The following is a 12,251-nucleotide window of genomic DNA, read 5'->3' on the forward strand; positions in this document are numbered from 1 at the left end:
TGCAGGAGTGGGCATGTCTACGCTGCTTCACTGTATACCTTACTAAAGTGTGTGGTGCCTCATAGCTAAGTGTGCACTGCAGGAGTGGGTGTGTGTACGCTGCTTCACTGTATACCTTACTAAAATGTGTGGTGCCTCATAGCTAAGTGTGCACTGCAGGAATGGGCATGTCTACACTGCTTCACTGTATACCTTACTAAAGTGCGTGGTGCCTCACAGCTAAGTGTGCACTGCAGGAGTGGGCGTGTCTACACTGCTTCACTGTATACCTTACTAAAGTGTGTGGTGCCTCATAGCTAAGTGTGCACTGCAGGAGTGGGCGTGTCTACACTGCTTCACTGTATACCTTACTAAAGTGTGTGGTGCCTCATAGCTAAGTGTTCACTGCAGGAGTGGGCGTGTCTACACTGCTTCACTGTATACCTTACTAAAGTGTGTGGTACCTCATAGCTTAGTGTGCACTGCAGGAGTGGGCCGTGTCTACGCTGCTTCACTGTATACCTTACTAAGGTACGTGGTGCCGCATAGCTAAGTGTGCACTGCAGGAGTGGGCATGTCTACACTGCTTCACTGTATACCTTACTAAAGTGCGTGGTGCCTCATAGCTAAGTGTGCACTGCAGGAGTGGGCGTGTCTACACTGCTTCACTGTATACCTTACTAAAGTGCGTGGTGCCTCATAGCTAAGTGTGCACATCAGGAGTGGGCATGTCTACACTGCTTCACTGTATACCTTACTAAGGTGCGTGGTGCCGCATAGCTAAGTGTGCACAGCAGGAATGGGCGTGTCTGTGCTGCTTCACTGTATACCTTACAAGTGTTCCTGCCAGGAAGTGGGTAGGGCAGAGTTGCGGGGGCAGCATAGCTAAGCACGCATTGTAATTGATCTCTAGAGAGGTCCAGATATTCCCAGTCCCCTATTCTCTGTGCACCTGGTGAACTATGACCATTGCTCCCCGTTAGCCTGAAATCTTACTGTAGATCAGTTTAGTACAGAATTATCTCCCTATTTGCTGTCTATAATGGCAGCAAGGTGTGCTGTGTTCATTGGTCCCTAGGTCCAGGGTTGCCCACACCCTGCGCCCATAAAGTTATACTTACCTCATTGGAGTCCTGTGTTGGCTGGCACTGCGGAGCAGCAGAAATCACCAGGAAAACATTTCCTGGAGATCTGAACCTGCGCAGTGATGAAGTCACGGGGAACATGGCGTGGGCACCGTTTTCCCAGAGACCCGAGCATGCACTGTAGGCTGTGGCTGTATTGCCCTACCAGGGAAGAGGAGGCCTGCACGGAGCCTGCACACAAGCCTTCTCCTCTCGTAAACTGCCTCTGTATTTCCCCAGACCACTTATATGCCTTCCAACTATCCCGAATCTCAGACCTTAAAAGGGGTGGAGCCAGTTTGAAATGGGCCGGGTTACACGGCAGATGGACTGTGCTTGGTGTGAGCACTAGAACAATCCATATGCATATTTACACAGGGCCGCTTAATTCATGCACAGAGAATAAAATCCAGTCATACTGTATGGGGTAATAAAGCCCTGTCTTGTGTTTCCAGGTGATGCTGGTGGGAGATTCTGGAGTGGGGAAGACGTGTCTGCTCGTCAGATTTAAGGACGGGGCCTTCCTGGCCGGAAGCTTCATTTCAACCGTCGGGATTGACTTTCGGGTAAGATGTTGCTGTGCTTCTTATTTCTCTTCCTCTGTGGATAATAGTGGACCACAAACCATGTGCTATTAAAATGTCAAAGCATAAGAAGGGTCAGGGTGTGGGGAAGGCTTCAACCTATATAAGCTAACTCCCGTCCAGGGCTCTGAAGCCACGTGGTCACCATGATGGAGCAACATGGCCAACATGATGGTCTGCAACTTTCCCAATACAGTCTGCATCTAGGTAGCAAGTCTGATTTTCTATTAGCACTTAAATGATGAGATATCTGCCGCTGTAACAATTGTAATCAGGCTAGCATCAGTTACTGAAAATAATGTTATATTATTTGGCGCTATGGATTCCAGGTGGCACCTTAGAAATAAAAGATAATAATAATAATAATGTATTTTGACTGTGTATGTACACAGTATGTGTGGTGTGAGTGGTGCCTGTGTCTGTGATATCTGCAGTGTGCAGCCTGCCTCTTGTAGGGTCCTAGAGCTGTCACGTTGCCTGTGGATACTCTTTGGGCATCTGAGAAGGAAGGTGAAAGTAGAGAACCCAGGAGACCTGTGATATAAAGCTGCAGATGTATCACACAATGCACAGAGTAATACGCTGCAGAATCCGGTGACAGCACAGAAGAAAGGTTTACCTGGTGATGTAATGGGAATATTGACATACTATACTATGAATGGGGCATAATACTACCTGGAAGCGGCACTTACATTCTTCGGGGCAACCTGAAGCTACTTGTGTCTCTTGCTTTTAAAGCATGCTGTGTTTTGTAGTCCTACGACATCTGTACACAGCTGACCTAAGTATGCGCTAGGAAATGCCCGGGGTGTCTCATTATAGACATGAATTGCATGACTTGATGACATGGTAGTCACCTGCTTGTTGGTAAGGATCAGGTGATCAAGCCACGCCCACTGCCTCTTTCCCTAAAGCCGGGTACACCCTGGGTCGATATCGGCCGGATATGTCGTTTTGGGCTGATTAAGATCTACATAATGTGCATATGTCTCATTGTGCATGCCAGAGGAGCGGGTGTCTGGGGTCAATGGTGACGGTGCATGGTTGGCCCTGCTGCACAGCCAACCAGGCAATATCGCAAGCGACCGTAGCATGTGCAGTGAAGGAAGGAAGATATTACATTCTGATGTTAATTCGGGCCGACATATCGGCTTGGGGCCCCATCATCCCAGTGTGTAAACCATCTCAAGTCGCTTTCCCATCTCTCCCGAAAGCCAAACAGGAAGGCAGCGTAATGTAAGATTAAAATGCTTTTACTCGTTAGGGCGTGGTTGCTAGACAAAATGTTCCACAGCTGAGCCGCATCAACAGTAAAGTGTTATTTGTAGCACAACATCTTGTGGCCAGCTACAGCTAAACAATCATCTGTGTAAGAAAAATCACGCCAGTCTTTTTAATACAAACAAACAAGAAAGCCCCTTTTTCAGCCAATGTTGGACGACATGCATGTGTTTACATACACTCAGTAAAATAAGGATGCGGCCGGGGGATGGTGAAGTGTTCCTGCATGAAATCTACTGGCAGCTTCCAGCAATAACACCAACCAATAAACCAGACTACAGGCTACAGGCGGTCTGCTTAGTCATACGGGGAGATTGTGCTTTGTGTGTGCACATGTGTGCCTCGGGCTGCCGTTTCCCAGCCAATGTGCACACGTGAGCAGACAGCAGCACTGATAAATAAAATATTACGACTGCCAGGATCAATGAGGCGTCAGACCTATAGAACTGTCATCTGCAGGTTATTCCACTACGTTTCACCAAAGACGCTAACATTTATATGTGAAAAAGCACTTGTCTGTTATATGTATGTAATACTCTCCCTGCGGTGAGTCACTACAGTTACCAGCATTCACCTCCAAGTTCTTGGTGTGTCAAAAAGCACGTGGCCTGCAGCGTCATGCAGCTCTTATATGGAGCGGAACTCCCAGGTGACCTCTGATATCCATAAAAGGGGATTATTAAATAAAGTGCTGCAAGAAGTGGGCTCTCAGTCCTTGCACATTCGGACGCACGGGTGTGCACCAGGGAAGGGCTTTCTGGTGGTATTAGCATAAAGACGCAGTTGCAACTGCGGCAAAAGACACGGATGAATCAGGCCCAGTGTGTGATTGGTTGCAGCACTTTGCAGCTTGACCTATAGCATATAGATATAAGAGATTGCAATGGGTGCAGGGTGGACAGGGAGGCCCCCCCCGACTGAGGAGCCCGTGTGAACCGCAGACTCTGTGCCCAGTATAGATGGATCACTGTTTACTCCTGTCCCTCAAGTGTCCTTTATTTTGCTGTCTACTTGTGTCTTGTCCTCGGTTCTTTGCTTCAGTCCGGTTCAGTGTCTTGCTGCCTAGATCTTTTTTTTTTTTTTTGCAAAGTTAAAACGTTCAACCCGGCTGGACAGATATTCAATATTCTCTCATCAGAAATCTGAGCTATCAAACTGAATAAATGCATCATACATCTTATATGTGTTTTCTAGAGAGGATAGGTCAGTGTCATTGTACACTTGTGGCTTTATTGAGAAGAGGAAAAGAAGAGCGCCACTGAAAGCTGAATATATGAGATGTGTGTGTATATATATATATATATATAAAAATAATAATATAATATATTATGCAAGACATCTCACTTTATGTTCATGTATGCATTGGGTAATTTGTCCCATGTGGAGCTAATTACAAGAATGAGTTGCAAAGTGCAACAGTGACATGTTAATCTGTTAGTATTGCTTCCTTGGTGTATTCACGGAGGACCCCAGTGGCTGCGGATCTGAAGTCAGGAGCTGAGCTAGATATATTGCGGTAAATTTACTAAGCGGTGCTTTTGAAAGCCGCTTTGTCTTTGTCGGATTCTGCCACTGTATTTACTGAGTCATTATGTAGTTGTAACAAGCAGCGTAGACGGAACCGGTAGACCTCATATAATAACTGCACATGTACCCAGCAAGTTATGCAGGTGTGGACTGTTGGGTAACAGAATGATGTAAGTCTAGTCAAAGGACACGCCACAAATCTGGTACCCTTGGGTACGATTTGGAAACATGGGGGTATATGTAATAGCATCCGAGTTTGCCGTAGGTGCGGGATGCCTGATATTCTGGGACATTTTTTTAAAGTAACAATCATTTACAAGGCATTGCTTTGCCTTGTAAATGATTGCTTCTTTAAAAAAACTATATCGTCCGGCATTCCGCACCTTCGGCCAACTCGGACCCTAATACATATGCCCCCATGGGGTGGTCTTATGTTGTCCAATGGTCTGGCAGACTTGCAGGCAGAGTGACTGCTGGGTATGCGCAGATTACTCCCAGAGAGTCCATACGCCATTGAGGGCATGGTAGTTTTCTACTTAACCTACGGGCAAGATTATTGTATATATGTGAGCAAAATCGCTTAGCTAACTTTTGCAAAATTAGAGATATTAATAGCAAATGAGAGGCACTATGCCGCACACCCGACCAAACTTCCTGACAAAGACTTTGGAATACCCGGTGCAGGGAATGTACACAGAATTTATTTCAGTCATAAATAGACTAAACAGGTTAGCTATAAATTAGATGGATGTTTATTTCTCTAACGTCCTAGTGGATGCTGGGGACTCCGTCAGGACCATGGGGAATAGCGGCTCCGGAGGAGACAGGGCACAAAAGCAAGCTTTTAGGATCACATGGTGTGTACTGGCTCCTCCCCCTATGACCCTCCTCCAAGCCTCAGTTAGGTTTTTGTGCCCGTCCGAGAAGGGTGCAATCTAGGTGGCTCTCTTAAAGAGTTGCTTAGAAAAAGTTTTTAGGTTCTTTATTTTCAGTGAGTCCTGCTGGCAACAGGCTCACTGCATCGAGGGACTTAGGGGAGAGAATTTCAACTCACCTGCGTGCAGGATGGATTGGATTCTTAGGCTACTGGACACCATTAGCTTCAGAGGGAGTCGGAACACAGGTCTCGCCCTGGGGTTCGTCCCGGAGCCGCGCCGCCGACCCCCTTGCAGATGCTGAAGATTGAAGAGGTCCGGAACCAGGCGGCAGAAGACTTTTCAGTCTTCCTCAGGTAGCGCACAGCACTGCAGCTGTGCGCCATTGTCTGTCAGCACACTTCCCACAGCGATCACGGAGGGTGCAGGGCGCGGGGGGGGGGCGCCCTGGCAGCAATGTAGAATACCTGTATGGCGAAAAATACATCACATATAGCCCTTGAGGCTATATGGATGTATTTAACCCCTGCCAGACTTCACAATCTCCGGAGAAGAAGCCCGCCGAAAAGGGGGCGGGGCCTATTCTCCTCAGCACACAGCGCCATTTTCCCTCACAGAAAGGCTGAGGGGAAGGCTCACAGGCTCTCCCCTGCACTGCACTACAGAAACAGGGTTAAAACAGAGAGGGGGGGCACTGATTTGGCGATATACATATATATTAAATGCTATATGGGAGGAACACTTATATAAGGGTTGTCCCTGTATAATTATAGCATTTTGGTGTGTGCTGGCAAACTCTCCCTCTGTCTCCCCAAAGGGCTAGTGGGTCCTGTCCTCTATCAGAGCATTCCCTATGTGTGTGCTGTATGTCGGTACGTGTGTGTCGACATGTATGAGGAAAATGTTGGTGAGGAGAAGGAGCAAATTGCCTGTAATGGTGATGTCACTCTCTAGGGAGTCGACACCGGAATGGATGGCTTACTTATGGAATTACGTGATAATGTCAACACGCTGCTAGTGGGTTGACGACATGAGACGGCCGGCGAACAAATTAGTACCGGTCCAGGCGTCTCAGACACCGTCAGGGGCTTGTAAAAACGCCCATTTACCTCAGTCGGTCGACATAGACCCAGACACGGACACTGATTTCAGTGTCGACGGTGAAGAAACAAACGTATTTTCCTTTAGGGCCACACGTTAAGGGCAATGAAGGAGGTGTTACATATTTCTGATACTACAAGTACCACAAAGAAGGGTATTATGTGTGAGGTGAAAAAACTACCTGTAGTTTTTCCTGAATCAGATAAATTAAATGAAGTGTGTGATGATGCGTGGGTTTCCCCCGATAGAAAATTATTGGCGGTATACCCTTTCCCGCCAGAAGTTAAGGCGCATTGGGAAACACCCCTCAGGGTGGCTAAGGCGCTCACATGCTTATCAGAAAAATATCCTAAAAAGTATACACACACATGCTGGTGTTATACTGTGACCAGCGATCGCCTCAGCCTGGATGTGCAGAGCTGAGGTGGCTTGGTCGGATTCCCTGACTAAAAATATTGATACCCTTGACAGGGACAGTATTTTATTGACTATAGAGCATTTAAAGGATGCATTTCTATATATACGAGATGCGCAGAGGGATATTTGCACTCTGGCATCAAGAGTAAATGCGATGTCCATATCTGCAAGAAGATGTTTATGGACACGACAGTGGTCAGGGGATGCAGATTCCAAACGGCACAAAGATGTATTGCCGTATAAAAGGGGAGGAGTTATTTGGGGTCGGTCCATGGGACCTGGTGGCCACGGCAACTGCTGGAAGATCCACTGTTTTTTACCCTAAGTCACATCTCTGCAGAAAAAGACACCGTCTTTTCAGCCTCAGTCTTTTCGTCCCTATAAGATATCTGCCCAGGGATAGAGGAAAGGGAAGAAGACTGCAGCAGGCAGTCCATTCCCAGTAACAGAAGCCCTCCACCGCTTCTACTAAGTTCTCAGCATGACGCTGGGACCGTACAGGACCCCTGGATCCTACAAGTAGTATCAAAGGGGCACAGATTGGAATGTCGAGGCGTTTCCCCCCTCGCAGGTTCCTGTAGTCTGCTGTACCAATGTCCCCCTCCGACAGGGAGGCAGTATTGAAAACAATTCACAAGCTGTATTCCCAGCAGGTGATAATAAAATTACCCCTCCTACAACAAGGAAAGGGGTATTGTTCCACACTATAGGGTGGTACTGAAGCCAGAAGGCTAGGTGAGACCGATTCTAAATCTGAAAAATTTGAACACTTACAAGGGTTCAAATCCAGATGGAGTCACTCAGAGCAGTGATAGCGAACTGGGAACAAGGGGACTATATGGTGTCCCGGGACATCAGGGATGCTTACCTCCATGTCCCAAAATTTGCTTTTCTCTATCGTCCTAAGTGGATGCTGGGGTTCCTGAAAGGACCATGGGGAATAGCGGCTCCGCAGGAGACAGGGCACAAAAAAGTAAAGCTTTACTAGGTCAGGTGGTGTGCACTGGCTCCTCCCCCTATGACCCTCCTCCAGACTCCAGTTAGATTTTGTGCCCGAACGAGAAGGGTGCAATCTAGGTGGCTCTCCTAAAGAGCTGCTTAGAGAAAGTTTAGTTTAGGTTTTTTTCTTTACAGTGAGTCCTGCTGGCAACAGGATCACTGCAACGTGGGACTTAGGGGGAAAGTAGTAAACTCACCTGCATGCAGAGTGGATTTGCTGCTTGGCTACTGGACACCATTAGCTCCAGAGGGATCGAACACAGGCCCAGCCGTGGAGTCCGGTCCCGGAGCCGCGCCGCCGACCCCCTTGCAGATGCTGAAGCGTGAAGAGGTCCGGAAACCGGCGGCTGAAGACTCCTCAGTCTTCATAAGGTAGCGCACAGCACTGCAGCTGTGCGCCATTTTCCTCTCAGCACACTTCACTGGGCAGTCACTGAGGGTGCAGAGCGCTGGGGGGGGGCGCTCTGAGAGGCAAATATAAACCTTATACAAGGCTAAAAATACCTCACATATAGCCCATAGGGGCTATATGGAGATATTTAACCCCTGCCTGACTGGAAAAATAGCGGGAGAAGAACCCGCCGAAAAAGGGGCGGGGCCTATCTCCTCAGCACACGGCGCCATTTTCTGTCACAGCTCCGCTGGTCAGAACGGCTCCCAGGTCTCTCCCCTGCACTGCACTACAGAAACAGGGTAAAACAGAGAGGGGGGGCACATTAATGGCTATATATATATATATTAAAGCAGCTATAAGGGAGCACTTAATATAAGGATATCCCTTGTATATATAGCGCTTTGTGGTGTGTGCTGGCAGACTCTCCCTCTGTCTCCCCAAAAGGGCTAGTGGGTCCTGTCTTCATTAGAGCATTCCCTGTGAGTTTGCGGTGTGTGTCGGTACGTGGTGTCGACATGTATGAGGACGATATTGGTGTGGAGGCGGAGCAATTGCCAAATATGCAGATGTCACCCCCCAGGGGGTCGACACCAGAATGGATGCCTTTATTTGTGGAATTACGTGATGGTTTATCTTCCCTTAAACAGTCAGTTGAGGACATGAGGCGGCCGGACAATCAATTAATGCCTGTCCAGGCGCCTCAAACACCGTCAGGGGCTGTAAAACGCCCTTTGCCTCAGTCGGTCGACACAGACCCAGACACGGGCACTGATTCCAGTGACGACGGTAGAAATTCAAACGTATTTTCCAGTAGGGCCACACGTTATATGATTTTGGCAATGAAGGAGACGTTACATTTAGCTGATACTACAGATACCGTAAAACAGGGTATTATGTATGGTGTGAAAAAACTACAAACAGTTTTTCCTGAATCAGAAGAATTAAATGACGTGTGTGATGAAGCGTGGGTTGCTCCTGATAAAAAGTTGATAATTTCAAAAAAGTTATTGGCATTATACCCTTTCCCGCCAGAGGTTAGGGCGCGCTGGGAAACACCCCCTAAGGTGGACAAGGCGCTCACACGCTTATCCAAACAAGTGGCGTTACCCTCTCCTGAGACGGCCGCACTTAAGGATCCATCAGATAGAAAGATGGAAGTTATTCAAAAGAATATATACACACATGCAGGTGTTATACTACGACCAGCTATAGCAACTGCCTGGATGTGCAGTGCTGGAGTAGTTTGGTCAGAATCCCTGATTGAAAATATTGATACCCTAGATAGGGACAATGTTTTACTGTCGTTAGAACAAATAAAGGATGCATTTATCTATATGCGTGATGCACAGAGGGATATTTGCACACTGGCATCTCGGGTGAGTGCTATGTCCATTTCAGCCAGAAGAGCCTTATGGACACGACAGTGGACAGGCGATGCGGATTCAAAACGTCACATGGAGGTTTTGCCGTATAAAGGGGAGGAGTTATTTGGAGTTGGTCTATCAGACTTGGTGGCCACGGCTACTGCCGGGAAATCCACTTTTTTACCTCAAGTCACTCCCCAACAGAGAAAGGCACCGACCTTTCAACCGCAGCCTTTTCGCTCCTACAAAAATAAGAGAGCAAAGGGCTTGTCGTACCTGCCACGAGGCAGAGGAAGAGGGAAGAGACACCAACAGGCAGCTCCTTCCCAGGAACAGAAGCCCTCCCCGGCTCCTGCAAAAACCTCAGCATGACGCTGGGGCCTCTCAAGCGGACTCGGGGACAGTGGGGGGCCGTCTCAAAAATTACAGCGCGCAGTGGGCTCACTCGCAGGTAGACCCCTGGATCCTGCAGATAATATCTCAGGGGTACAGGTTGGAATTAGAGACGGATCCTCCTCATCGTTTCCTGAAGTCTGCCTTACCAACCGTCTCTTCCGAAAGGGAGAGGGTGTTGGAAGCCATTCACAAGCTGTACGCTCAGCAGGTGATAGTCAAAGTACCCCTATTACAACAAGGAAAGGGGTATTATTCCACTCTATTTGTGGTACCGAAGCCGGATGGCTCGGTAAGGCCTATTCTAAATCTGAAGTCCTTGAACCTCTACATAAAAAAGTTCAAGTTCAAGATGGAGTCACTCAGAGCAGTGATAGCGAACCTGGAAGAAGGGGACTTTATGGTATCCTTGGACATCAAGGATGCGTATCTACACGTTCCGATTTACCCCGCACACCAGGGGTACCTCAGGTTCATTGTTCAAAACTGTCACTATCAGTTTCAGACGCTGCCGTTCGGATTGTCCACGGCGCCTCGGGTCTTTACCAAGGTAATGGCCGAGATGATGATTCTTCTTCGAAGAAAAGGCGTATTAGTTATCCCATACTTGGACGATCTCCTAATAAGGGCAAGGTCCAGAGAACAGCTGGAGACAGCTTTAGCACTATCTCAAGAGGTGCTAAGACAACACGGGTGGATTCTGAATATTCCAAAATCCCATTTAATCCCGACAACTCGTCTGCTGTTCCTAGGAATGATTCTGGACACGGTTCAGAAAAAGGTTTTCCTTCCAGAGGAAAAAGCCAAGGAGTTATCCGATCTGGTCAGGAACCTCCTAAAACCAGGAAAAGTGTCAGTACATCAATGCACAAGAGTCCTGGGAAAAATGGTGGCTTCTTACGAAGCAATTCCATTCGGCAGATTCCATGCAAGAATATTCCAAAGGGATCTGTTGGACAAATGGTCAGGGTCGCATCTGCAGATGCACCTGCGAATAACCCTGTCACCAAAGACAAGGGTGTCACTTCTGTGGTGGTTGCAGAAGGCTCACCTATTAGAAGGCCGCAGATTCGGCATTCAGGATTGGATCCTGGTGACCACGGACGCCAGCCTGAGAGGCTGGGGAGCAGTCACACAAGGAAGAAACTTCCAGGGAGTATGGACGAGTCTGGAAAAGTCTCTTCACATAAACATTCTGGAACTAAGAGCAATCTACAATGCTCTAAGCCAGGCGGAACTTCTCCTGCAAGGAAAGCCGGTGTTGATTCAGTCGGACAACATCACGGCGGTCGCCCATGTAAACAGGCAGGGCGGCACAAGAAGCAGGAGTGCAATGGCAGAAGCTGCCAAGATTCTTCGCTGGGCGGAGAATCACGTGATAGCACTGTCAGCAGTGTTCATCCCGGGCGTGGACAACTGGGAAGCAGACTTCCTCAGCAGACACGATCTTCATCCGGGAGAGTGGGGTCTACATCCAGAAGTCTTCAACATGTTAATAGACCGTTGGGAAAGACCAATTGTAGACATGATGGCGTCTCGCCTCAACAAAAAAACTGGACAAATATTGCGCCAGGTCAAGAGATCCACAGGCAATAGCTGTGGACGCACTGGTAACTCCTTGGGTGTACCAGTCAGTGTATGTGTTTCCTCCTCTGCCGCTCATACCAAAGGTATTGAAGATCATACGGCAAAGAAGAGTAAGAACAATACTAGTGGTTCCGGATTGGCCGAGAAGGACTTGGTATCCGGAACTTCAAGAGATGCTCACGGACGAACCGTGGCCTCTACCTCTGAGAAGGGACCTGCTACAGCAGGGTCCCTGTCTTTTTCAAGACTTACCGCGGCTGCGTTTGACGGCATGGCGGTTGAACGCCAGATCCTAAAAGGGAAAGGCATTCCAGAAGAAGTCATTCCTACCTTGATTAAGGCACGGAAGGAAGTCATCGTGAAACATTATCACCGCATTTGGCGAAAATATGTAGCGTGGTGCGAGGATCGGAGGGTTCCGACGGAGGAATTCCAACTGGGTCGTTTCCTACATTTCCTGCAATCAGGATTATCTATGGGTCTCAAATTGGGATCCATTAAGGTTCAAATTTCGGCCCTGTCAATATTCTTCCAAAAAGAATTGGCCTCTGTCCCTGAGGTCCAGACTTTTGTCAAGGGAGTACTGCATATACAGCCTCCTGTGGTGCCTCCGGTGGCACCGTGGG

The 12,251-nt window shown here is 48.1% G+C and overlaps 1 protein-coding gene across 2 annotated transcripts in view; it reads left to right on the forward strand.

The window, feature by feature from the left end:
* The window catches only part of RAB26 (RAB26, member RAS oncogene family), a 481,534-nt gene that overhangs the window by 78,549 nt on the left and 390,734 nt on the right, over nucleotides 1-12,251 (forward strand). For both annotated transcript variants that reach the window (XM_063934909.1, XM_063934908.1), the window contains exon 2: nucleotides 1,559-1,669. In XM_063934909.1, the coding sequence (XP_063790979.1) occupies nucleotides 1,559-1,669 (111 nt within the window). The remainder of the gene's footprint in view (nucleotides 1-1,558; nucleotides 1,670-12,251) is intronic.

This window comes from Pseudophryne corroboree, chromosome 7 (assembly GCF_028390025.1).
Source record: "Pseudophryne corroboree isolate aPseCor3 chromosome 7, aPseCor3.hap2, whole genome shotgun sequence".
Classification (NCBI taxonomy): Eukaryota; Metazoa; Chordata; class Amphibia; order Anura; family Myobatrachidae; genus Pseudophryne; species Pseudophryne corroboree.